Raw genomic sequence first — 27,914 nt, 5'->3', positions numbered from 1 at the left:
GCCCCCCGAGCGCCGAGATCTGTCGGCTGCCGGGGTCGGTAGGTCTCCAGGTATTTATCGGCCTGTTTGCTACCATGCCGCTGTACGAGGGCCTGGGAAGCGGCGGGGAGAAAACGGCGGTCGTGATAGATCTGGGAGAGGCTTTTACCAAGTGAGTGACTGCGTCCGGAAGGGAGGGCGGGTAGCGGAGCCCCAGGCCCAGCCCGGGTCCTCATCGCAGTCTCTAGGGCGGCTGTTTAGGCCTTCACTTCGCCCCCGGGAGCTCCGCAAATGCCGGCCCCTGTTACCTGCACCGTGGGCGATGCAAATCCCGGGGATCCGTTGGGCGGTCTGGTTCTGATTCCTAGAGAGGCCCAAGAGGCTTCGAGAGAATGGCCTTCACTGCCGCCCCTGTCGTCACCCCCAAACTGAACGGACCCTTTGGGGTCACCTATGCAGGGGATGACAGCGATGACTTAGGCCGCGCTTATCCTAATTTTATCTCCTTAGAAAGGTGGTAGCCGAACTGTAATGCTTGATGACGGCCTTCATTATTAAACATTTATTGAACGGAGATGCTATTGGTGCTGGAAATTCAAATGTATCTTGCTTCCCAAGAGTGGGACGTCGAATTAGGAAGACTGAATACGTAACGATCCGAAACCCTGTGGACATTAGAGATCCTCTGTTGCCCACCTCCCCCCCCCCCGCCCCCACAGCTTTTAGATTACGAAATTTACCATATTTTAAAAGGCAACTTGTAAACTCTAGATTAGTGATTCTCAACCTTTTGGATGACATAAATCCTATTGATGACCTAAAGAAAGCCAAAAATACACAAACCTTAAAATACTTGCACACAATTTCAAGGCTTGGTGGCCCATCGCAGTGGTCTGTGGACTCCAGATTTAGAACCCTTGCACTGGGCTCAAGAAAAAAGGAAAGTGACAGCCAGAATTGCATATATATAATGGAAACTGTTTGAAAAAATTTTGTATATCCCTGAATAGTGCCTGACATACAGTGTGTGTTTAATAACTATTTGTTGAACAAGTGGTCAGAAGAGCCTGTTTAAGAAATTGGAGGAAAGTCCCTGGCGGTCCAGTGGTTAGTTCTTGGTGCTTTCACTGCCAAGGGCCTGGGTTGAATCTCTGGTTGGGAAACTAAGATCCCATAAGCTACCAAGCATGGCCAAAAAAAATGAAAAGAATTGGACATCAGGTGCTCGATAATTGGATAAACATAGTTCTTGGTTCATGATATTCTCTTACTGTTCTATGCAAGATCTTCCCATATATGCATTGTTAAATTTATTTTAAAGGTTTGTTTTAATAGCATAGTAAGTACCTTGAGGTTGACACCCAAAGATAATTACTTTAGGTATATTGAGGAAATGAGAAGTGGAATGCTAGTATATAGGAGGATGGTTATTGACAAAGACAACAGGAAAGTGATGAGATGGGTTTATGCATCCAGCCAGTGGGTTACATCCTGGAGTTTGAGGAGCACTGAAACAGGTAAACCTAGGGGTGTAACTAAAAGAAGATAGAGAAAGCTATTTGGGAATAGGAGGAGATGAGTACTGAAAACCAGACAGGACAAAAAGAGATAGTATTGAGACTGAACTTACATGGTAATCGTTTTTAACAGCATTTTTAGCAAAGTTTTGTTTTATGGGAAACAGAAATGGAAATACTTAAATAATCAAGAAAGGAAAAAAATTTTTTTTTAAAAGGATGAAGTATTTTATGCAATTTAAAAAATGATGGCAGTGAAAACTAATAGTTTGGGCAAAGCTTATTTTATGAATTCATGTTATATGAACAGTGTGATTATAATTATGTCAGATATGCATAGTTTTAAAAATAGACCAAAGGAAACTTCAGTATGGAAACTAAATAATATTAGAATGATGGAATTATGAGTAACATGAACTATATATAGGAATGAAATCAGAAACTGGAGTACAGACTCATGGCTGTAGAGATGTATTACCTAAAATTCAAATAAAATTAAAAACTGAATAGTTAATGCTACTGTAAAATAATACACTGGTTTATTTCACTAGTGCTAATTCAAAGTTATTTTATTTTTTTTACCTTTAGTTTACTTATGAATGGGCTTCCCTGATAGCTCAGTTGGTAAAGAATCTGCCTGCAATGCAGGAGGCCCCGGTTCGATTCCTCGCTGGGGAAGGTCCGCTGGAGAAGGGATAGGCTACCTGCTCCAGTATTCTAGGTCTTCCCGTGTGGCTCAACTGGTAAAGAATCCACCTGCAATACAGGAGACCTGCGTTTGACCCCTGAGTTGGGAAAGTCCCCTGGAGAAGGGAAAAGCTACCCACTCCAGTATTCTGGCCAAGAGAATTCCATGGACGTCCATGGGGTTGCAAAGAGTAGGACACGACAATAGGTGATATTAACTTTTCCTTAGTTTTTTTTCCCCTTTGAATACATCAGAGATGTTTCTAGATGTTTTTGTGACCACTGCTTTGAAAAAAATACACAAAACCTTGTTTCTGTGACAAATATATAGAAAGAATGTTATAATAGTTGAATGTATATCAATTTTCTATTTTATTTGCAGATGTGGATTTGCTGGAGAAACTGGTCCAAGATGTATAATTCCCAGTGTGATAAAAAAAGCTGGCATGCCTAAGGTATTTTTTTTAAACAAATTAGCAAAATAAATGCTGTTCTGTATAATATTTTTAAATATGACTTTAAGTAAGATTGATTAGAACAGTGCTAAATGCATAGCTTAGAGTATAACCCAAGAAAACTTTTTTGATTATTTAGGTTTAATTTTGCATATCGCAAAATTTACCTACTTTAAGCATGCAGTTCATTGATTTTTGGTAAATATATCAAGTTATGCAGCCATTACCACAGTTCAGTTTTAGAACATTTTTATCATTCTAATAAGATTTCTAATGCCTGTTTATAGTTGATCATCACTTCTACCCTACCATGGATGTTGTTTCTGTTTCTACAGATTTGCTTTTTCTATACAACTTGGATATAAATGTAATTCTATAACATTAAGAGAAAGTTTTTAAACTTAGTAAAATAATTGCATGAGCCTTGTAATGTAATTATAGAATCATTTTATTCTTACCCTGTTCAAAAATATGAGCCAGATTCTCATTTCTTTATCTGTAATTCAAAGGACCTGTGAAAAACACATTTTTTAAAAGAAACTTTCTTGCCAGAGTTAATTTTGCAGATTAGGAATTGTGGAACAATAGAAAGAATAATTTTGCATGCCATAAAATTTGCTTGTTAAAATTGAATACAGATATTTCTACCGTAACTCACTATTTGCATTCCTGAAAAACCTCTCCTTGATTGCAAACAAAGACAGGTTTTGGGAAAAATTGGGTTGGAGCAGATAACTTAAAACCCATGTAACTTTGTAATCTGAGCCCTAGCAAAAACAAAAATTGGAATAACTTTAAGATACAACTGAGCTGAAGGCTCTCTTGGGGATATTTAAAGTAAAATGAATAGTTGAAACTGTTGGTTGCTGGGTACTGAGACACAGAAGGTACAGAAGTGAGCTCTGAGCCGCTTGAGCTATTGTTAAGGTGGGACCAGAAAGAAATGCAGCCCAGTAAAAGGTCTTGAAAGGCTTCACTCTGGTATGGTAGCCCCTGGTACACTGGATCATTTAAACTTTTTAAAAATAAATCTGCAAGAATGCCCATTTCTGTGACCACTGAATTGATGACTTCCTTTACCTTGATGAAGGTTATAACTCTCCTATTATCATTTCAGCTCCTCTTGCCTAATATGAACTGTACAACCTTCCTTATTATGTAGACATTATTCCCTTATTTAACAAATATAAGCATATTTGTTTTCATAAAAGTGCAAGTTGGAGCAGGATGCAGTGAATGGAGCCCTGGTGATGTATTAGTGGTGACTTAGCAGCAGCAGCAGCAGCACCCTGGTTTGGTAGTGTTTGCTTTAGTGGTAATGGTGCATGTTTTTATTTTACCACACATATTTATGAGCTGATTTACTTTGGGACTGTCCCTATATCAACTAAAAGAGACTGTCAAGTGAAGTGCTACTACAGGAGGACAAATGTCAGTGTTTTGGGACTAATTTAACAGAAACTGAACCAAGTCTGGAGTATTTGATGAAGCCTTTGATGCTTTTTAGTTGATGGTGCTTTTTGCTGATGATGCCAAAATAATGTCAGATGAAAAATGTAATGAGCATTGGTCTTTACTCACTGTGTGTACAGACTTATTCTGTAAACCAAAATGTTTTGTCATCTTGGACATGCCGGTTCTTAAAGATTTCTAATTTAAGTGATTAATCTATTTTTAATATTTACATCTATTCTAAATACAAATTGCTTTTGATTTGTTATCAGAAAATCCATTTGTAAAGTAAATAAACATGTTTAATTTGAGATTTATTACTGTAAATTAATAAATCATTTTAATTTTTTATAGCCTATCAGAGTTGTACAATATAACATCAATACAGAAGAACTATATTCCTACCTAAAGGAATTCATCCATATACTATATTTCAGGTAAAATGCAATTGTGTTTTCCTTGCCCCCCTTCCCCCAGCTTTTCCTAGTGCCCATAATAGTGATATTTGGTCATATTATTTCTAATGTGAAAGAAAAGGTTAATTTCCAACTGCCATTTTAACTTTTTCATATTCAATCTTTTTAAAAGCATGTTTGAAGACTAGAAAACTGGCAAGCATAAGGAAATACTATGTCCATTAGTAAAGGGGATTGGATAATTTAATTACTGTATTAATACATCCATATCGTGAAACACTGTATTGTCAAAAAAGTTTTATATCCATATGTACTGATACAGAAATGTCTTAGATATTCTGTTAATTAAAATCTTATAGAACAGCATCTATGGGATGAATATTTCTGTTAAAATATATAAATATAAATACACAGTAATGATGGAGAAGGAAATGGCAACCCACTCCAGTATTCTTGCCTCGGAAATCCCGTGGATAGAAGATCCTGGAGGGCTACAGACCATGGAGTTGCGAGGGTTGGACACGACTTAGCAACTAAACGACAACAACACACAATAATGAAAATATACAAACTGCTGTTAGTAATAGTTTCTGGTTAGAAGAGGTATAAGGTATTTTTGTACTTTCCAAGTTATAAACTTCTATAATATTTGGAGTCTTGTGAGTGTATACTACTTTTGTAGCTTAAAAAAAGAACACATCCTTTTAATTACTCAAGTTAATATTCATAATAGGGTTTAGTTTTTGTTTTCTGAGATAAATGAATTAATATATGTAAATTTCCTGACACAGTACGTGGCATATAATAAGAGATCAAAAATGTTGTCTTTCTGTGGCATATATATTGATATATATACAATGGAATACTTCTCAGCCATAAAAAAGAATGAAATTTTGCTATTTGTAGCAACATGGATGGATTTGAACGGCATAATGCCAAGTGAGGGCTTCCCTGGTGGCTCAGACAGTAAAGAATCTGCCTGCAATGCAGGAAACCTGGGTTTGATCCTTGAGTCAAGAAGATCCCCTGGAGAAAGGAATGGCTGCCCACTGCAGTATTCTTGCCTGGAGAATTCCATGGACCGAGGAGCCTGGGGGGCTGCGGTGCTTGGGGTCACATAGAGTTGGACATGACTGAGTGACTAACAAATGCAAAGTGAAGTAAGTCAGATAGAAAGACAAATGTTGTATGTTATCACTTCTTTGTGGAATCTAAAAAATACAACAAACCAGTGAATATAACTGGAGAAGGAAATGGGAACCCACTCCAGTGTTCTTGCCTGGAGAATCCCAGGAACGGGGGAGCCTGGTGGGCTGCCATCTATGGGGTCGCACAGAGTCGGACATGACTCAAGCGACTTAGCAGCAGCAGCAGTGAATATAACAAAAAAGAAGCAGACTGACAGACACAGAGAACAAACTAAAGGTTATTAGTGGGGCAACATAGGGGTAGGGGAGTTGGAGGCACAAACTTTTGGGTGTATGATAGGCTCAAGGCTATGCTGTACAACATAGGGAATATAGCCAATATTTTGTAATAATTGCAAATGGAAAATAACCTTTAAAAATTGAATAAAGAAATTTATAACATGAAAATAGCGATAAACGTCTTTCGTGGATCATAAAATGAAGATATCTTTTTGTTATAAAGCTTCTTAAGTGAAAATGGTACAGTTTCTTTAACCTTAACAAATTGCATTATGTAAAAAAATACAAACTTTTAAAATTGTTAAAAACTATCATTTTTCAGGCATCTATTGGTGAATCCCAGAGACCGCAGAGTTGTGGTTATCGAGTCTGTATTATGTCCTTCCCACTTCAGAGAGACACTCACTCGTGTTCTTTTCAAGTATTTTGAGGTACCTGTTTTTTATGTTGTTTTTAGTAGGTACTCAAAGCTTAAACTAAAAGGTCCTCATTTTTTTTCCTTCGTTGAAAAGAGGAATTGGATGACAAAATAAACTGACCATCTGTTTTCTTTGTATGGTTATTTCATGCATAATTAGCATTTTATCTAATACGTAGATAATTGGATAATTGAAGGTTCCTATTTGTTGCTCTTTCTCTTACTTATTTTACTACAGGTTTTAAGTTTTGGGTTGGTTTTTTTTTTTCTCCTGAAATGAAAACTTCTTTGGTGAAGTTTATGATATTTTTCTTCCAGGTCTCTCTAGTTTTTCATTTTTTAGGTATGCTGACTGTTCTAAATTTTCCAGCTCTTTCATTTTCATTTCATAGGCTTTAAATTCCTAGAAATGAATTCAAATAATGTCTCCCATAGAGTAAGTGGACAATGCCAGGAATGACTCTTAGATCTTGATATTAGTGATATTATTCATACCTGTCATTTTATATGAGTTAAGTAAGATTATTTTAAAGACCAAAATTATGACATAAGATGATTACATTTCATAGTAGGCCAAAATCTTTATTGTTTAACATTTAAAAAATTTTTGCCTTGCAAATTTAAAGTTTTTTTAGCAAGAGTGTATAAAATGTGTACAATATATAAGAAACTGAGCACATAAAAATGTAATTTTCATACATTCTACCAAATACAAAATATATCAAAAATCACAATTTATTTATGAGATAAGGGCAGTTAATTTTTCTAAGTTATAATTTAGTAGGACAGATACAGAGAAACAGGTTACATACCCTCCTATACTTAACTGTACATACCCTATACATACCCTATACCCTATACATACCCTCCTATACTTAAATCAGGAATTTGGTTTGCAGTAGAGAGAATGCAAAACATAGTAAGAAGTTACTTCAGCTCTTATCTAAATAAAATAGATGATTTTCTGTATTTTTACTGGGACTTAGCATTTGAGTTTTGTTTGTTAGTGTTCTTATCTAGTATATTATCAGAATACCTGCTGTACTTAGGCAAGGGAAATATATCCATTATTTTGTTTGCTATTTGGTTATGATGGACTTCCATATTTTGATTGAATTTGGCAGGATTTTCACTGAAAAGTGTCACTTAGAACTAAGGATTTTTGTAGTTCTTCACTTTTGTTTTTAACTACTATATTATAACATTTAAAAAATATAATTCATATTATAAACTTTGTGAGTAAGGACAGTCAAGAATTCTTTTTCTCTGTTTCTATTTCAACCATTTTATAGCACTAAATAAAGAATTAACTGATTTACTTGAATTCACACATAATCAAAATATACTGTAATACACAAAAACATTCTTTGAGTTCTGTAAGTTGTTTCATTTTGAAATGACACTTATAAAGCATTTCTATTAACTCAGTTCTTCTCTTTTGGAAGAAAAACTGAAAACAATAAAGGGATGGTCCAGAAACATACATTCAAAGAAAATGCTAAATTCAAAAAATAGATATCTTTACCATCATTTGAGTTGTGTTTATGTTAGTGTTCTTATCTGGTATAGATAGAAACAGAGAAATTGGATGGGGAACACATGTACACCCATGGCTGATTTATATCAGTGTGTGGCAAAAACCACTACAGTATTGTAAAATAATTAGCCTCCAACTGAAATAAATAAATAAATTAAAAAAGAAATCAAGAAAAAAAAAATTACTACAATTAAATCAATTAGTGCTTCACACAACCTGTTCACACAACCCGTGTGCACAGGCTGAGCAAAAAAAAAAAAAGGTAAAAACATCTCTTTATTTTTTAAATTTAGCATTTTCTTTGAATGTGTGTTTCTGGACCATCACTTTATTATTTTCGGTTTTTCTTCCAAAAGAGAAAGAACTGAGTTAATAGAAATGTTTTATAATTGTCATTTCAAAATGAAACAACTTGTAGAACTTAAAGAATGTTTTTGTGTATTACAGTATATTTTGATTATGTGTGAATTCAAGTAAATCAGTTAATTCTTTATTAGGTGCTATAAACTGGTTGAGTAAGTATCATAATTATGAATTTTTTCAAATATATTTGAAATGTAAAGGAAACACCTTCAACTACTGACTTTCATTCTGGTTTTGTTGTTTTCTAGGTTCCGTCTGTCTTGCTTGCTCCAAGTCATCTAATGGCTCTTCTTACACTTGGGATAAACTCTGCCATGGTCCTAGATTGTGGATATAGGGAGAGCCTGGTGTTACCTGTATCTTTTTTGTAAACCAGCTAATTTTGCAGTTTTTACTCTAGTTTGAAATAATTAGTTAGGCTTATTACAAATTGTTTTTGTTGCATCAAGCTATTTTGGATTATCATGTACAAATATGATATATGTGGGAAAAATTCACAGGATTTTGAGATTTAGATGTACTTTCTGTAGAAATTGTCATTATGGCTTGATCCCAGTATATACTCCAGAGATCAGACCTAGGATCAAAGAAGTTGGATAGGATAGTAAAGTTTTAAAATAAGTCATATGAAGAGTGATTGGAAACAAATGAGAAAGTTAAATCAAGAAAAATTAAAACTTAATGACAACATGAGATCTACCTTCAAAAAACTGAAGGGCTCACTGTCGAAAAGTAAATTCCTTTTTTTCCTCTCAATTTCCTGAGGCTATCATGGGGACAGTATGGCATAGGGTTTGTGAGTTTGGGGTTTGGAATCAAATACATAAGTTTAAGTCTCAGCTAAGCTTTCTAGTTGTATGATGTTGGGCAAGTAGCTTACTCTCCCCTTGGCCCAGGTTTCCTCATCTGTGAAATGGGAATTAAAATAATTGCACCTCATAGGGGTATTGTGTGACTAGAGTGAGATAATAAGTGTAAAGTATTTAGTATAGAACCTGGAATATAACTTACGCAGTAAGTGCTATAGTTTTTGTATCATATGCCATAGGGAAGAACTCCCTAGTAATTTCAGCTGTTACAAAATGAAATTACTGACTATAAACTGGTCTATTCTCAGTCATTAAATGAATTTAAGTATAGGTATAAATATTTCTTACAAGCGTTAGAGTAGATATTTGCTACATTTGAAAAGGAATTTGAAGTGCGTAAGTGCGAAACTCTTGGAATTTTGAGATCTATATGTGTGTTTGTTAGAAGAAATAATCATGGGAAGGAAATCAAGGATCATTAGCTGCTCAGGAACTGAATTAGGCAATAGCTTTTTAAAATAGAAAGTATTTCGTGTGTAAGTCTCATAACAAAAAGTATTATTATATAAGTGAGAAGCTGAAAGTTGAGATAGGTGGCTGACCCAAGTTAATAGAAGTGTACAGCAAGATACAAACCCATGTTAGTTTTCAAAGCCAGTGTTCCTACCCATAGACTTTTTGCTTTTCATAAATAATGTACTTTATAAAACATCAGGAAAAACAACATGTAAAATAAGGTAGCAAATCCATAGTACAATATCGTTCACTGTTCTCTCAGCTCTAATAGAAATACAGTGTGAGACATGTAATTTAAAATTTTTCTAAGAGCTACAAAGTTTACAAATACAAATGAAGGAGATGAAATTAGTAGTGTATTTAGTCCAGTATATTTAAAATATTATCATTTAAATATATAATTAACATAATTATAATGGAATATTTTACAGTTTTTTTTTTTTTTTTACTGTTTTCTAAATTTGTTGTGGAATTTATTCTTATAGTGTATCTTAGTTCAGACCAGCCATATGTGGACAGTGGCTACTTTTTTGGACACCCAGGCTCTAACAGATGAGTTCTCTGTGTGTGTTGTTTACCATGTATTTGTATGTATATGTTTAGCTATTTTCTTTGGAGAAGAAAAAAAGACTGATTTTTCTGTAACTCCTTAAAGAATTTAGCCGGCCAAGCTGATATAGAATAATAGTGCAGAGGTGAGGGAAACACATTTTTACCTCCTCAACTAGTAATATCCTTGACTACCTTATAGATATATGAAGGAATCCCAGTACTAAATTGTTGGGGAGCACTCCCCTTAGGAGGAAAAGCTCTTCACAAGTAAGTCTCCTGGCATTTAGCACATTGCTTCACCTGTACCAAAAAAGCAGATGTTAAAGAAATAAAAAACAAACAAAAAGTAACAACAACAAAAAAAAGATGCTACTTTTTTGACAGTGATCAATAGAAGACTTGTAATGTGGACATTCATTGTTATTTATTCCATTCTTTACTTCTCTGGCGGCTCAGACGGTAAAAGCGTCTGCCTACAAAGCGGGAGACCTGGGTTCAATCCCTGGGTCAGGAAGATCCCCTGGAGAAGGAAATGGCAACCCACTCCAGTACTCGTGCCTGGAAAATCCCATGGACGGAAGAGCCTGGTAGGCTACAGTCCATGGGGTCGCAAAGAATTGGACACGACTGAGCGACTTCACTTTATTAACCTTGAGTATGTTCATCTTTTAAGGGTAAAACCACTGTTATTTAAAGCATCATGTTCTGTTATGAAGTAAAAGTATTAAATAGAAAAAGGATATCAATTGCAATATTTTAATTACAGTAACTTTTTTTTCTTCTTCAGGGAGTTGGAAACTCAACTGTTGGAACAATGTACTGTTGACACAGGTGCTGCTAAAGAACAGAGCCTTCCCTCTGTGATGGGTAAAATCATTTTAATCTATTTAAGAGTGGTTTACATTCAACTCATTTTTTCCCCCCCACACTGCATACTTACTCTCATTTTCTCACATCACTCTGATGTCCTGGCTCCAATTACAAGGTCATTATTGAGCTGTTGTTAATCACCAGATCTAGTAGTTAAATTTTAATCATTCTTTCCAGAACTTTTAACATCATGGATTATCATATACTCTCTTTTTAAAAAAAAATTTTTATTGAAGTATAGTTGATTTACAATGTTATATTAATTTCTGCTGTGTAGCAAAGTGACTCAGTTATACATATATATATATATCTTTTTTCATATGGTTTATCACAAGATATTGAATATAGTTAACCCTAACCCTAACCCACTCCAGTACTTTTGCCTGGAAAATCCCATGGACGGAGGACCCTAGTGGGCCGCAGTCCATGGGGTTGCTAAGAGTCGGTCACGACTGAGCGACTTCACTTTCACTTTCCACTTTCATGCATTGGAGAAGGAAATGGCAAGCCACTCCAGTGTTCTTGCCTGGAGAATCCCAGGGACGGGGGAGCCTGGTGGGCTGCCGTCTATGGGGCACAGAGTCGGACACGATTGAAGCGACTTAGCAGCAGCAGCAGTACCATACAGTAGGACTTATTTATCCATTTTGTATGTACTAGTTTGCATCTGGATCGTCATATACTCCTGATACTACTTTCCTTAGCTTTCAGGACTTTTCTTCCTTTGTGGTTTTCTTTTAGTTCTCCAACTATTCCTTCCTAGTTTGCTCTGCTCTTTCTTTCCCTGCTGATATTCTTCTAGGGATCCATTTTTTGTTCCTTTTTTTCTCCTACTGGCTTTTTAAACGTGATCTCATGTGTTCCCATAACTTCAGCTACATCTATATGCTGTTGATTCTTAACTGTATCACTGAGCCTGGCCCTTCTTCTAAACTTCATGTTTTCAGCTCATTTTAGATAGAAACTACATATGCCTCTAGGCATCTCAAACTTAAGGCTTCTAAAAGTAAACACATTATCTCTTCCCCTAAATTCATTCTAACAAATCATTGTTGGATTATTTCTTTCTGAGCTCACATTTTAGAAAACTAGTGTATCAATCCTTTGAATTCTTCCTCAGAAATCTGTTTTTTGTCTTGTTTTTTTTCTGTCCTCCATAACACGGAACATTTGAAAACAAAGACATTGTAAACTAGGTCCTCATTGCTTCTTTCTTGGAGCCTACTCTTTGGACCCATTTAGTCTATTTCATACTCTTGCCAGGAATAACTTTCACAGAATTAATTTGATTACATTATTCTTTTGCTTGAGAATTTTTGCTGGTCCCCACAGGTTAAAATCCAAATTATTGGTTTGATACACATGTTTCTTTACAATCCAACTTTATTCTACCCTTTAACTTTAACTTAGCTTTAGCTTTAACTACTAAACTCAACCCTTTGCACCTTATTTCAGCTGTAGTAAATTTCTTACCTCTTCCAGGCTATATTCCTGGCACCGTTGTTCTTCCATAACCCCATGCCTTCATTTATACTGTTTCTTTACCTGGAATGTTTTTCTTTACCTATTTGAGTTTTTTATCTATCTCCTTGACAGAAAGGTCATTTAAATTATGAAGCCTTCCTCATTTCCCTAAGCAGAATAAATTATTCCCCTCTCTGTTATACCCTCAGCAGTATTAATTATAGTACATTTTAACTTTTTCTGTCAGTAGACTTTGAGAATCCCTGTCTTGTTTATTTTTCAAGCGCCTGGACGTTGAATAAATGTTGGAAAGAGAAGGGCAGGTTGTTAGGACTTTTATCCTTACATGTATTGTTTCCTGTTGTCTTTAGATAGTTAAGATAATAGCATTCTTTATTCTGTAGATCAGTTTATTATTCATCCATTCCAGATAAACTTTGTTACCTTTTTAGTGTAGTTTAATGTAGCATCCCAAGATTTTTTTCTTTTTGGTTCATGGCATGTGGGATCTTAGTTCCCCAACCAAGGACATGAACCCATCCCCCTGCAGTGAAAGCACAGAGTCTTAACCACTGGATACCAGGGAAGTCCCCCAAGATATTTTAAATAAAAGTCTTCATTAAAATTGACCTTAATATTTCCTTAAAATTCTGAACTGTGTGTTCTTAGACACTTTCTCTTTTTTTTAAATCTTTAATTGAAGGATATTTGCTTTACAGTGCTGTCTTGGTTTCTGCCATACATCAACATGAATCAGCCATAAATATACATATTTCCCCTCTCTGTTGAACCTTTCTCCTACCCCCATCCCACCCCTCCCCTCTAGGTTGTCACAGCACCGGGTTTGAGCTCCCTGTGTCATACAGCACATTCCCACTGGCTGTCTGTTTTACATTTGGTGATGTGTATTTATCATTGCTGCTTCTCAGTTTGCCCCACCTTCTCCTTCCACTCCTGCATCTACAAGTCTGTTCTTTATGTCTGCCTCTCCGTTGCTGCCATGCAAATAAGTTCATCAGTACCCTTTTTCTAGATTCCATATGTATACACATTGATATGTGGTATTTTTCTCCTTTTGACTTACTTCACTCTGTGTAACAGGCTCTAGGTTCATCTAGCTCTCTAGAACTGACTCAAATTCATTCTTTTTTATGGCTGAGCAATATTCCGTTGTATATATGTACCACAACTTCTTTATCCATTCATCTGTTGATGGACATCTAGGTTGGACACCCTTTTCTTAACCAACTGTCTTGAAGTCTGATTCTAATCTTTCCTTCTAATATGCCCCCAAATCTTGACTCTGTCATCGTAAGCCATATATTCCCCATAGTTGAGGAATTAAATCGTATCACTGTTTGCTGAAGGATTCACTTAGAAGGGAGGCTCCCCTGATGGCTCAGACAGTAAAGAATCTGCCGGCAATGTAGAAGACTCAGGTTTCATTCTGGGTCAGGAAGCTCCCCTGGAGAAGGGAGTGGCTATCCATTCTAGTATTCTAACCTGGAGAATCATGGACAGAGGAGCCTGGCGGGCTACAGGCCATGGGATCGCAGAGAGTTAGACAAAACCGTGTGACTAACACTTTTACTTTCCACTTAGGATCAGAAATGCGAATATATTTTAAATATCTCTTATCATGGTTCTGACAAAGATTAGATCTAAGTCCTACATATATTTGGTATCCTTAAGTGACCTCTTTATTTAGTATTTAGAACCTTGTTCAAAAAAGAATGAATATACTAACTTAAAACTTACAAAGACTAAATACATTAATTTAAAAAGTATAGTTGAAAAGTAAATTATATGTAAAATATTATACTTATTATTCTAAATTAGCTGAAATTTAAATATGACTTTTCAAAGCCAGAGCCAATGAATGCCTCATTTGCAGTGTTTAAATGGCTGTGATTAAACCGCTAAGATTGAGAAGCTCCTTCCCAAAGCCAGCATCTACTCCTAACTAAAATAAGCCTTTTATTTTCAAGCTTGCCTTCCATGTTGCCTAGAGAAAACTTTCTCACATTACCAAATGTCTTTGGCACATGTTGGAGTTCATTTGAATTTTCCTAGAGAGAGTTTAGCACATGTGAAATGTTACAGTTTTTAGCACTTATTCTTAAATTTGTACATTCTTTATAATCTAGTTACATTTCTCTCATCTATATATAGCCAGGTTTAAATTGATTTGGAAATCTTTATATTCTCCATGGGATAAATTTTAACATTTAACATTCAGATCAGATCAGTTGCCCAGTTGTGTCCGACTCTTTGCGACCCCATGAATCGCAGCACTCCAGGCCTCCCTGTCCATCACCAACTCCCGGAGTTCACTGAGACTCACGTCCATCGAGTCAATGATGCCATCCAGCCATCTCATCCTCCGTCGTCCCCTTCTCCTCCTGCCCCCAATCCCTCCCAGCAATCAGAGTTCCCAGCAACTCTTCGCATGAGGTGGCCAAAGTACTGGAGTTTCAGCTTCAGCATCATTCCTTCCAAAGAAATCCCAGGGCTGATCTCCTTAGGAGTCTTCAAACTTTTTGATCACACACTGGCCTCACCAGTAAAAAAAATTTTGAATATATACCTGCAATACATACTTATATTTATACTAATTTATAAAGTTTATGTATATCATTATTACTGTATTATGAAACACACAAGAATTTGGAAAGGACCAATAAAGGACCAATGTAATACCTTTATTATAATAAAGGTAAAATAATAATTCCAAATTCATATTTACTAATGGTAAATTTTTTTGCTCCCTCTTAAAAAATTTGTGATTAAATAGTTTATTAATTTTTAAAGATTATGGCTTAACATCTTAAAGATGTGGTTTTTAATTTTAATTCTTTCAGTAACAGACAAGATATGTAGCTCCAGATGGAAGAAGTGCATGATTACCCTTACTAAATCATGGTTCCTTTTATAGCTATAAATTTCTGTCTTCCTTGACATAAATAATTTGTTCTTACAAATTAATGAGACTGTTTTTACATATTTAACAATGGATTAAAAATTCTGAGTTTCAAAGATTCTAAATTTTTGAGTCTGACTTGGAAAACTTGATTTATTGGCAACAAAATTACATAACAATGATAACATATCCAAACATTATCTTTTAAAATCTTTCTAAAAATTTGAAGAAATCTATATAATAGGTACTTTCTCACTCATTTTTTTAAAAATCACGTTTACCTTGAAGAAAAAAATTGTCTATGCATGATTCTTTTTACAAATATGCATAAAGTTAGTATGTCACTCTCTGACAGTCATTCATTATCATAGGAAAGATAAGCCAACTTGAAACTTCCCTTTTTGTAAAAGAAAAGTACGTAGCTCATTTTTAAGCCTTACTATTTCTTGTAAGTACTTTAACACAAGATAACCAGCAAATCTTTTTATGGTAAAAAAGATTTCCTTGGTCAGTTCCTATCCAATGCCATTTATTCTGCTATATTTTTAAGGTCTTTTTTTTTTTTAATCAAATTTATGAGTATTAGTCACATTCTTTAGTACTTTGTGTACATCTGGCTTCAACTTCTGTGCTTTGGCTTGACTTTGAATGCTGACATTTCCTCCCTTTTTAGGGAGGAACCTGATTTTTCTATTTGTCTTTTAAAAAAAATTATAGTACTTTTTAATAGTTTGCTGAAATGGAAAATGGAAATGTGAGTGCAATTTAATAGACTGTTTCTGCTTATTAAAGTTCTATAGTTGTAAATAAAATTTCTGTTTTAGGTTCAATTCCAGAAGGTATCTTGGAGGACATTAAAGGTAAACTAAGTTCCTATTTTTTTTCCTTTCATCATTAAATATTCATTTGGAGGGCATGTTTCTAAGTATTTATACAGATACAAAATGTATTAAATTTATAATGCAGTAACCTAAAACTACTTAACATATATCCTATGGAATAATGTATATAAAATTTTGGTTTTTCTTCAGATTTGTGGAAGCTTTTGGCATTATTTATTTTTTTTTAATTTGGCCACACCACCAGCTTGTGGGATCTTAGTTCCCTGACCAGGGATGGAACCCAGGCCCTCGGCAGTGAGTGCACAGTTCTAAGCACTAGACTTCCTGAGAATTCCCTTTTGGTATTACTTTTAATGTACTAGTAAAGAAACTTCTCAGTGATAGAGATACAGAGTTACTAGGGAATTAGTAGTTTTCACAGTATGAATTAACAATTATACTGCTTATGGAAACTACTGATTTTATGTTTAGCTTTTTTTTTTTCTTTAGTATTTTAAATGCATTTTTATAATGTTAAAAAAATCATTTTACTGACTTCAGAAATTCTACAGTTGGGTAAATATATTAGATTCACTTTAATAAGATACATTATTAATATTCCTCCTTTGCTAGAGTATATTTTTATGATAATGTTTAAATTGAGTTTTCTGGTATCTTGATTCACTGAAAGGAAATCAGTTAAACTATAGCGTTCTTCATTATTAAGTGTCATGTAAAATTAATACTCTAGAATGTTTAATAGAGAATTAGACAATAATGAATTTTAAAATTAAATGGGACCTGGAGATATTCTGGTACAGCTGGGTCCCTGAGATATTAAATGATTTATTCATTGTCACACAATAGGTAAGGTGAGAGCTAGGGCTGCAAAATAGATCTTGTTCTTCATTATATTGCTTACTTATGTGGCATAATTATCTAAAATCTCTTCAGTTATTATAAAACTTCAGTCATTTCTTCATTATTTTTGCAGAAGCTCAAATAATAGAGGAAATATCTCAAGTGAAATGAATAGTTTCTCTTCCATTCTTCCAGTCCTATTCTCCATAATGTAACAGTTGATAACTTCTTGGAATATTTCTTTCCATATAGCCTCCAACTTGTGAAAAGAAGTTTACATTAGCCAGGCAAACATCAGATTGGCAAAAATTTGAAAGATAGACATTTAGTGTTGGTGAGATTGGGAAAATTAATATATTGCTATTAATAAGAATTGAAAACTAACCTTTTTGAAAGGCACTCTGGCATATTTATAAAAATGGAAAGATATGCATCCTCTGCAAGAGGGAATGCGGAATGAAATTTGATGCCTTCATCATAAGGATTACCATATGGCTTTTTATTTATTTATTGGGTACCCCAGATGGGACCCATATAAGTTTTAAAAAGGAGGAGATAGATGTATTGATTTGGAAGGGTATCAATAATATATGAAGGGAAAAAGCATGTTGCTGGAAAATATGTGTAGTAGGAACCCATTTATATTAAAAAGAAATATGCAATATGTACACTTAACTCTCACAAACTTCCTATGTTACTTATGTAATACCTAAGTTTTTTCAATTAGTTTAAAATCCTTAAGTGTAATTTATCTGTTCTCGGGTTTTTAATTCAATGAATTTAGTTTCCTTAAAGAACACCTTCATATGCTAAGTATGTAAGATGTTGAGCATCTGCGTATTCACATTTCTTAAATAGTTAATGAAGACTTAAAGTTGTAACTTGAGCACCAGCTTACTGTAAGTCAAAGTATAGTTGACTTACAGTATCTCAGGGAATAGCAAACTGATTCAGTTATATATATTCTTTCTCTTTTCTTTTTTTTTTTTGCCACACCATGAGGTATGTGAGATCTTAGTTCCCCGACCAGGGATCAAACCTGTGCCTCCTGCATTGGGAGCACAGAGTTTTAACCACTAGATTGCCAGGGAAGTCCCCAGTTATGCATCTTCTTTTTCAGAATCTTTTCCATTATAGGTTATTACAAGATATTGAATATAGTCCCTTGTGCTATACAGTAGGTTCTTGGCATATTTTAGATTCTTAACAAGTATATTTTGAATTAGTAAATGTAAAGAATTTTGTATAATATAATGTTATGTCAACATGTTTTGTAAGTAACCAAATCATTAGATTTCTTGCTCTCAATGTCAGTTTTGTCCCTTCTTGAAAAAATTTTTTATTTCTTACTTATTTATGAAAATAATTTGAAGCCACTTATTATAAAAGGTACTTTGCAGCAGAAATAATATTTAAAAGAATAAATGTTCAAAGTGAAAAAAAGGTGATGTAGTGTGCAAAGAGGGAGAAAAAACCATAAACTAAAGAGTGTTACTGTAGCTAAGGCCAAAATTTAGCTTTGTGTTCTGACCAACCAAGATTTTTTTTAATGTGGCTTTGTGGCAGGAAAATGTCTTATGATTCTGTAGTGAATGAAAGCTTTTTAGATGTGAATAAATTGTAAGCTAACTAAAGACAGAGTTAGTTTATAAAATCGGAAGGAACAGATGATTAACATGTTTACTTGAATAGAATTGTTTTAACTGGAACATTGACTCAATCACAAACCGTAATGATGTCTCCTTTTCTTTTAAGTGCGCACTTGCTTTGTTAGTGATCTGAAGCGTGGACTAAATATCCAGGCAGCAAAATTTAATATTGATGGGAATACTGAGGTAAGCTGAAAAAGAAATGTATATCCTTTTTGTAGGTTGTACTTTGTTTACTTATGCCTGTGATATTTATATTTCAGCGTCCCTCACCACCCCCAAATGTTGACTACCCATTAGATGGAGAGAAGATTTTACATGTCCTTGGATCAATCAGGTTAGACCTTAATTTTTACAAGCAAAATAATGAACTAAAATAAATTTTTGGCCTTAATATTTTTGAAGCCTTTAGTATTATTAATTTGCTAAGTATGTGTTTTTCATTAAGCTTCATCATTCATCATTGGGGCTTCCCTGGTAGCTCAGATGGTAAAGCATCTGCCTGCAATGCAGGAGACCCAGGTTCAATTCCTGGATCAGGAAGATCCCCTGGAGAAAGAAATGGCAACTCACTCCATTATTCTTGTCTGGAAAATCCCATGGACAGAGGAGCCTGGCCAGCTACAATCAATGGGGTCGCAAAAGAGTCGGACACGACTGAGTGACTAACACACTTTATCATTATTTTTATTATTCAACTTTTTAAAAGTTAAAAAAAATTTTTTTTCTGTTCTTCAGAGTAATTCAGAATTAGCCATTCTTTGAGTTGGAGGATAAAGTATGATACTTTAAAACAGGATTCATCAAACTTTAAAAAAAAATTTTATTTATTTCTGACGGTGCTGAGTCTTCGTTGCTGTGCGGGCTTTTCTCTAGTTGCAGCGTGTGAGGGCTACTCTCTAGTTGCAGTGTACTCACTGTGGTAGCTTCTCTTGCTGCAGAGCACAAGTTCGAGGGCGCGTGGACGTCAGTAGTTGGGATACACAGGCTTGGCGTTTGTGGCTCCCAAGCTCTAGTGCACACTCTCAGTAGTTGTGGTGCGTCTGCTTAGTTGCTCTGCAGCATATGGGATCTTCCTGGACCAGGGACCGAACTGGTGTCTCCTACATTGGCAGGCAAGTTCTTTACCACTGAGCCACCAGGAAAGTCCTCAGACTTTTTCTATAAAGGACCAAATGCTAAATACCTTAGGCTTTGTGGGCCATATGGTCTCTTTTGCAACTACTTTGCTCTACAGTTGGAGTGCAAAATCAGCCGTGTGTGTGTGTGTGTGTGTGTGTGTTTTCAGTCACGTCCGATTCTGTGCGACCCTACGGACTGTAGCCCACTTGGCTCCTCCTAATGACTTTCCAGGCAAGAATACTGGAGTGGGTTGCCATTTCCTCCTCCAGGAGATCTAGGGAGTATGTAAATAAGTAAGCATGACTTGGATTCCAGTAAAACTTTAACAAAAACATACAGTGACTGGTTTTAGAAAAGGCAGAGGAACCAGAGATCCAATTGCCAACATCTGCTGGATCATGGAAAAAGCAAGAGCGTTCCAGAAAAACATCTATTTCTGCTTTATTGACTATGCCAAAGCCTTTGACTGTGTGAATCACAATAAACTGTGGAAAATTCTGAAAGAGATGGGAATACCAGACCACCTGACCTGCCTCTTGAGAAACCTGTATGCAGGTCAGGAAGCAACAGGTAGAACTGGACATGGAAAACAGACTGGTTCCAAATCGGGAAAGGAGTACATCAAGGCTGTATATTGTCACCCTGCTTATTTAACTTCTATGCAGAGTACATCATGAGAAACGCTGGGCTGGAGGAAGCACAAGCTGGAATCAAGATTGCCGGGAGAAATATCAATAACCTCAGATATGCAGATGACACCACCCTAATGGCCAAAAGGGAAGAAGAACTAAAAGAGCCTCTTGATGAAAGTGAAAGAGGAGAGTGAAAAAGTTGGCTTAAAGCTCAACATTAAAAAAACTAAGATCATGGCATCTGGTCCCATCACTTCATGGGAAATAGATGGGGAAACAGTGGAAACAGTGTCAGACTTTATTTTTGGGGGCTCCAAAATCACTGCAGATGGTGATTGCAGCCATGAAATTAAAAGACACTTACTCCTTGGAAGGAAAGTTATGACCAACCTAGACAGCATATTCAAAAGCAGAGATATTACTTTGCTAACAAAGGTCCATCTAGTCAAGGCTATGGTTTTCCCAGTGGTCATGTATGGATGTGAGAGTTGGACTGTGAAGAAAGCTGAGCGCTGAAGAATTGATGCTTTTGAACTGTGGTATTGGAGAAGACTCTTGAGAGTCCCATGGACTGCAAGGAGGTCCAACCAGTCCACCCTAAAGGAGATCAGTCCTGGGTGTTCATTGGAAGGAATGATGCTAAAGCTGAAACTCCAATACTTAGGCCACCTCATGTGAAGAGCTGACTCATGGGAAAAGACCCTGATGCTGGGAGGGACTGGGGGCAGGAGGAGAAGGGGACGACAGAGGATGAGATGGCTGGATGGCATCACTGACTCGATGGACATGAGTTTGGCTAAATTCCAGGATTTGGTGATGGACAGGGAGGCCTGGCGTGCTGCGATTCATGGGGTTGCTAAGAGTCGGACACGACTGAGCGACTGAATTGACTGACTGACAGTGACTGGTTTTGACTTACAGGCCACAGTTTGCTGATTCCTGTTTTAAAATACTGTCTAGTTAGAAAGAATTCATTCTTCCAAAGGTACTAAATCTTTAGGACCAGTTAGTAATTCACCTTTTTATTATTTATTTTTCAATCTGATGATGCAGTGTAAGTTGCCAAGAACTTACATAATCATGCTGGTAACAATGTAATTTTTGTTCATACCCAAGCTATATGAAATTTGTATTATAAAAGTTTCATCTGTAAAATATTAGATCAGAAGATGCACAGAAAAGAATTACAGAAATATGGAAGATCCTGTTAAGATTTTGAGATAATTAGAATAGAGTTTGAGATTCAAAAAGGATTTACATAAACATACAGATGTTAAATATAGTAGATTGGGGAAAAAAAAGTGAGAATGTAATACTCTTTGATAGTAACTTTTTATCATTTTACCTCTTATTTAAATTATTTTCACTAATTTACTGTTTTAAAATTTCTCCTGTTTACTGGAGCCCAGAATAAGAAATGAAGAAAATGAGTGTTTATTTTCTACCCTACTGTTTCATTGCTTAAGTGTGTGCATGCTCAGTCACCCATTTGTGTCCAACTTCTTGTGACCCCATGGACTGTAGCCCACTAGGCTCCTCTGTGAAATTTCCCAGGCAAGAATACTGGAGTGGGTTGTTATTTCCTTCTCCAGGGCATCTTCCTGACCCAGGGAGAGAACTTGTGTCTCTGCATTGGCATGTGAATTCTTTACCACTGAGCCACTTGGCAGCCCTCATTTCTTAAATACTACTTGTAAAATTATGTCTTTTCAATATCACATTAACTGACAAAGATTTGGAAAAAGAAAACTGATGCTTCGTAAGTATTCAGCTCAGCTGGTAGAAGCAACAGTGTGCAGGCTAGAGGCAGGTGGCTAACCATGAGTGACTGAGTGTTCAACACACTTAGGCCTCATTATCCTGTACTCATAAGATGGGCAGTAGGCAAGTATGTTGAATATCAGGAAGAGAATTTTATGTTTTGAAAAAGATTCAAAAAAACTTTAGTATGCATAGTGTGGTTCAAATTTTATTTTAACAGTATATGTATATTTATATATATAGTTTTGTATTGCATTGGTTAGGGTTCAGTTTGATTACCAGATATCCAAACCTGAAAATACTGGCTTCAACATGATAGAATTTGTCTTTCACTTAAAAGAAGTTCAGAGGTAGATCGTCCAAAGTTGGTATAAAAATTGCCACCAGGGACCCAAGTTTCCTTCCACTCATCATCTTTGGGGGCATAGCCCTTGTTCTTGGGTTCCAGGGTGGTTGCTGGAGTTAGCTACTACATGTGTTTTCCAAGCATGCAGTCCTAGGAAGGGAAAGAGAAAAGTGCCTTCTCTCCTTGTAAAGGAGACTTTCTACCAGTCCCAACTACCACTTTTGCCTCCATCTCATTGTCTGGTGCTTAGCTACATTCTGCTGCAAGAGAGGCTGTTAAATATAGTATTTTAACTGGGGAGGGGCTTTGTATCCAGCTTAAAATGGAGTTTTATCTTTTTTTTAATTTTCAAATAATTATAGATTCACAGGAAGTTGGCAAAGGTAATATAGATAGGTCCTATGTAACTCCTTAAAGTTTCTCCCAATGGTTACATCTTAGATAACCATAGTATAATATTAAAACCAGTAAATCTGCATTGGTACAATGTGTATATATTGTTCTGTGATTTTATCACGTGTAGGTTTCTCATTCACCACCACCACAATCAAGGTAGAGAAATATTACATCACAACAAAGATTTTCCTTCTGCTACCAAAAACAGAGTTCTTTTAATTTGAGAATGAACAGGAAAATGAGTATTTTATTAGGCAACTAATGGCACCCCACTCCAGTACTCTTGCCTGGAAAATCCCATGGATGGAGGAGCCTGGTGGGCTCCAGTCCATGGGGTCGCTGAGGGTCGGACACGACTGAGCGACTTCACTTTGACTTTTCACTTTCATGCATTGGAGAAGGAAATGGCAACCCACTCCAGTGTTCTTGCCTGGAGAATCCCAGGGACGGCGGAGCCTGATGGGCTGCTGTCATGGGGTCGCACAGAGTTGGACACGACTGAAGCGACTTAGCAGCAGCAGTAGCCATCTTTGCCACGTATTGTTTTGACCAACAAAGCAATACTTTTGGCCGGGTTGGGTAAGGTTTGTTTTTAAATCTGTTGTATTACTATTGATCTATTTGTTGAATTCCATTAACTTTTACAGACTTTCAGTCCTTTTTGTTATTAGGTTTAAGGTGGACAAAATATATGTAAATCTATACATGTGTGTGTCAGTTGCTTAGTCATGTTCAACTTTTTGCCACCCCATGGACTATGTTGCCTTCCAGGTTCCTCTGTCCATGGGATTCTCCAGGCAAGAATACTGGTGTAGGTTGCCATTCCCTTCTCCAGGAGCTGTTCCGAACCCAGGGATTGAACTGGGGTCTCCTGCATTGCAGGTAGACTCTACTGTTTGAGCCCCTAGGGAAGCCCCCAAAATCTATACATAGTGATAGTTATAGCTAGTATTTAGGGCATACCTTGTATGTGCCAGGCGCTGTTCTGTTAAGTCATTGAATCTTTATTGCAACACCTGTGAGGCAAGTACTGTTATTCTTCTCATTTACAAATGCAGACACCTTGTGTCCTAATCACTACTCTACATTCACATAGTACTGGTAACTAAAAATATATCTGTAGACCTATTGTACTGTGTTGTGTTCTGTGATGCCAACAAAACACTGTTCTTAATCTCATTAGAGATTCTGTTGTGGAGATCCTTTTTGAGCAAGATAATGAAGAGAAATCAGTTGCCACTTTAATACTGGATTCCCTTATGCAGGTATTTTTATTTTGTAAATGGTTTCTTTTTATGACTACAGTCCTTTATAAAGAATTTTTTAAAATCTGTATTTTTAATTTTAGCCATTGGTTACATTTTTTATCTTTTATGTGAAGTTTTACTGAGTTTTACTTTAGACTGAGATATGGTACCGACAGCATTTCAAACCCAGGGTAGTTTGTGCTGTAGATGTATCATGCATTCTTTTCCATGATAACAATACCAGATTTTTATTATGTACTGAGTAGTTTCTTCACATGCACGTTTGTGTAGTATTAAGGTTTTCATTCCACAGGGTATATATGTCTCTTTTTATGTAATGACTGTGGAGCCATAGAACTCCTGTAAAATACTTTGGGAGATATTATCTACTTCTCCCACTCTACCTGGGGACTTTTTTGAAAATCATAACATCAGTGAAGGACTTTAACATTCCTGATGCTTAGAGAGAACTCTTGTGGAAACAGTTTTTCCAAGAATTTTATCTTACCTCTTGACAGCTAACTCTGGATATCATGGCAATAGTACCTTCGAAAAATTAGGTTTCCACAAAAAGTAATTTCTTATTATGTTCTTTGCTCAACTCAGACATTCTACCCTGAAAATGAGAATACTCCCATATTACTACTATATGCCCTCTGGAATTTAAAATTCTACACTATTAGCTTTTAAATCTTTAAGGATTTATTTAAGTACATGGTAATGTTATCATGGTGGTATATTTGTCACATGAAAAAATCCCTTGTTAAAGAACGCTTGCTGTGACCCTTTTTTGTGATAAAAATGATCACCTAATAATCTGTATATTTTCCTAAATTCAGTCAGGCATTATTTATACAGTTAAAGTTAATTCTTTTTTTTTTTTCTTCTTTCTATTAACAGTGCCCAATAGACACCAGGAAGCAGCTAGCAGAGAATTTGGTAGTCATAGGTGGCACGTCTATGTTGCCAGGTTTCCTTCACAGACTACTTGCAGAAATAAGGTATTTGGTAGAAAAACCAAAATATAAAAAAACGCTTGCCACCAAGACATTCCGAATTCATACTCCACCTGCAAAGGCTAATTGTGTAGCATGGCTGGGAGGTAAGATTTTTTTTTTCTTAATTTTGTTTGTTCTGGCCTTATCTTGCAGCTTGCAAAATCTTACTTGCCTGACCAGGAATTGAACCCAGACCCCCAGAAGTGGAAGTGAAGAGTCCTAACCACTAGACCACCAGGGAATTCCCAAGAATTTCATTTTTTAAAATAATGATTATATAGTAAATGGTTCCTGAATGACATTACTAATGGTTATAGATGATTCATTATTAGAAATTGCCTACTTAGTTAATAGAACAATTAATTAATCAATTTTCTTTGACCATTTACTTTTCCTTACATTATTGATTTTCAGAATTATGTGTCTATTTTCTCTTAGCATTTGCACTTTGATTTTTTTAAAATGAACTTCTCTCCATTAAAGTCATCCCACGTATAGAGTTTTGGCTAAGAAAACTAAGATTATTATTTATTTTGTGTACAGAGTTGAAAATACTTCCACCGTACTCTACCTGTATTTAAACATAGTAACACAGTAATTTTCACTATAATCTAGTTTAGGCCATTTAAGTTATTTTCAACACAAGAGTTATGGCTTACCCGGTTTTTCAAAATATAGGATATAGAACAGCTTAACTGGAATTAATCTGAAGACTGTGAATATGCTTTACTGAATTTTACCCATTCTCTCTTGTCATATAATGAAGTGGATATATGTGTACATAAAATTTTCCAGTAAAAGTTTTCATATCAGCTATAAATTTTTTATTTTTTTTACCACACAGGAGCTATTTTTGGAGCACTTCAAGACATACTTGGGAGCCGTTCAGTCTCAAAGGATTATTATAACCAGACAGGCCGTATACCTGATTGGTGTTCTCTTAATAATCCACCTTTAGAAATGATGTTCGATGTTGGGAAGAATCAGCCTCCTCTGATGAAGAGAGCATTTTCCACTGAGAAATGAAAGTTTGATTAAAATTCAGCTTTGCTTCAAGTATCTCATCAATTAGAAGCAAATTGTACAAAGTATATAGAATGCTGTTAGAGACGACTTTAGAAGTGAAAGCATTTCTGTAATTATTTGTCACATTAATATTTAATCATTTTGACTGGTTTCTCTTATGTAATGGTAGAATGGTAGCTGATGCTTATGAAATTAGTTGTATTTATATCAATAAAATATACTAAAGCGGTTTCATTTTGGAGATTTGTTACATAGTTAAGTTTTCAAAAAGAGGAAAAGCATCTCTCCATAATTCACATAATCTGTCTTGGGCATCAGAGACTTCATTAATTTCATTATTTTCATCAATTATTTCATCTAAAGAATAATGTTACCATTTCTAGTTATTTCAGATATTTACATGGGTCTGTGTCTGAAGATCCTTTTGTTTTGATGTTTGTGTCCAGGTTATAATAATGCTACTTTTGGACTGATAATTTTGGGTAGTAAGTTAAGCATTTGGTAAGCAAAATGTGGAAATGTTCACTTTCTTAACTTCATAGTTTATGAATTTCTAAGGAAAAGATATTTTAATGCAAAGATACTCATGCATTTTTATGCAGCTGCTGTTTAAACATGTCTTCATAATGTCTTTAATCTTTTGTGTTTTTTATTTTCTAAAAGCAGTGTTCTTTGTAATATGTACTCAGTCATTGTTTAATTTTTATTTTTATTTTTCTTCCTTTGTTTTTAATGAACTACCTCTTACTAGAATGTTGCTGGTTTCATTCTAAGTACCTGTGAAGATAGGAAATATATATGTATTTTCATAGTCCTGAAGACTGAGTAAGAATTTATACATTTTTTAGACTATATGTCCCAAGTCTGTTTTTACTCATAGTTTGATCATTTTGTTTCTCCTTTTTCTATAGTCTGCCTAGTTTTGCTATGTGCTCTGTATATGAAGATACTAACACCAAGTAACACTTGAAAGAGTTGGTTCCTGGCATTAAGAATAGGAAAGGATTCATTTTTATCTTTGTGTGTGTGTTACTTTTTAAAATACATCTAGGTTTACTTTGTCATCGTGTACTACTATTTTAGTAGCCCCAAACTATGATTCATTCAGTATTTATTGACTCTTGGCTGTGTACCATGTATAGTTTTAGATCCTGTAAATGCTACAGCAGTAAGACATGGACCTCTGCCCTTGGAAGGGTTGTAGGTTAATAGAAGTGGATGTGTACACAAGGATACAAAACAGAATGTGGTATGTGCCATCAAGGGATCCCTTGCCAGTTGCCGATGGAGTTGGTTCTGACCAGTGCACCAGGGACACTTCATAGAAGAGGCTTCTGACCTTGATCCTGAAGAATGAGGAGAATATCCATAATAGGGGATTACTTCAGCCTAAGTGAACTGATTGCTCTGCACAAAATCTTAAAGCATTTGGCACTGAGATGAGGCATTACTAAAATAATTTACAATTAGACCGCAAAGAACTTGAAAGCTAAAACTGAAAATTCAGTTTCCCAATATATTCATTCCTAAAGTGAGACTCCTGTGTCCTCTCGACTTACCATTTCCTACAGCACCTTTTTCCCCAAAGTAGTGCTCTTTCCCATAAGCACATTATCTGTAACAAGGCACTTACAATTTCACCTTGTATTTGTTTCTATTCAGGTTTTATCTTC

The 27,914-nt window shown here is 35.6% G+C and overlaps 1 protein-coding gene across 1 annotated transcript; it reads left to right on the top strand.

Moving 5' to 3' along the window:
- On the top strand, positions 1-26,471 carry ACTR10 (actin related protein 10). The gene is made up of 13 exons (XM_086320516.1): positions 1-151; positions 2,566-2,638; positions 4,445-4,527; positions 6,256-6,364; positions 8,500-8,607; positions 10,328-10,395; positions 10,916-10,995; positions 16,207-16,242; positions 18,820-18,899; positions 18,977-19,050; positions 24,154-24,235; positions 25,118-25,319; positions 26,060-26,471. The coding sequence occupies exons 1-13, from the start codon at positions 75-77 to the stop codon at positions 26,239-26,241; spliced, it is 1,254 nt and encodes a 417-aa protein (XP_086176642.1). The 5' UTR covers positions 1-74; the 3' UTR covers positions 26,242-26,471.
- Positions 26,472-27,914: the final 1,443 nt, after the last annotated feature.

The sequence above is a fragment of the Bos grunniens genome, chromosome 10, assembly GCF_055505025.1.
Source record: "Bos grunniens cultivar Pamir isolate PY7600 chromosome 10, Bosgru_T2T1.0, whole genome shotgun sequence".
Taxonomy (NCBI): domain Eukaryota; kingdom Metazoa; phylum Chordata; class Mammalia; order Artiodactyla; family Bovidae; genus Bos; species Bos grunniens.
The sequence above is the reverse complement of the archived record's forward strand: the minus strand, read 5'-3'. Positions and strand labels throughout refer to the sequence as shown.

What these genes read in the sequence shown, in the direction of transcription:
- ACTR10 (XM_086320516.1), top strand. Translation starts at nt 75, where the DNA reads ATGCCGCTGTACGAGGGCCTGGGAAGCGGCGGGGAGAAAACGGCGGTC. An exon ending in GGAGGAAAAGCTCTTCACAA is followed by an intron (nt 10,396 to 10,915) that starts GTAAGTCTCCTG and finishes TTTCTTCTTCAG; the next exon opens with GGAGTTGGAAACTCAACTGT. An exon ending in TATCTTGGAGGACATTAAAG is followed by an intron (nt 16,243 to 18,819) that starts GTAAACTAAGTT and finishes TTTTCTTTTAAG; the next exon opens with TGCGCACTTGCTTTGTTAGT.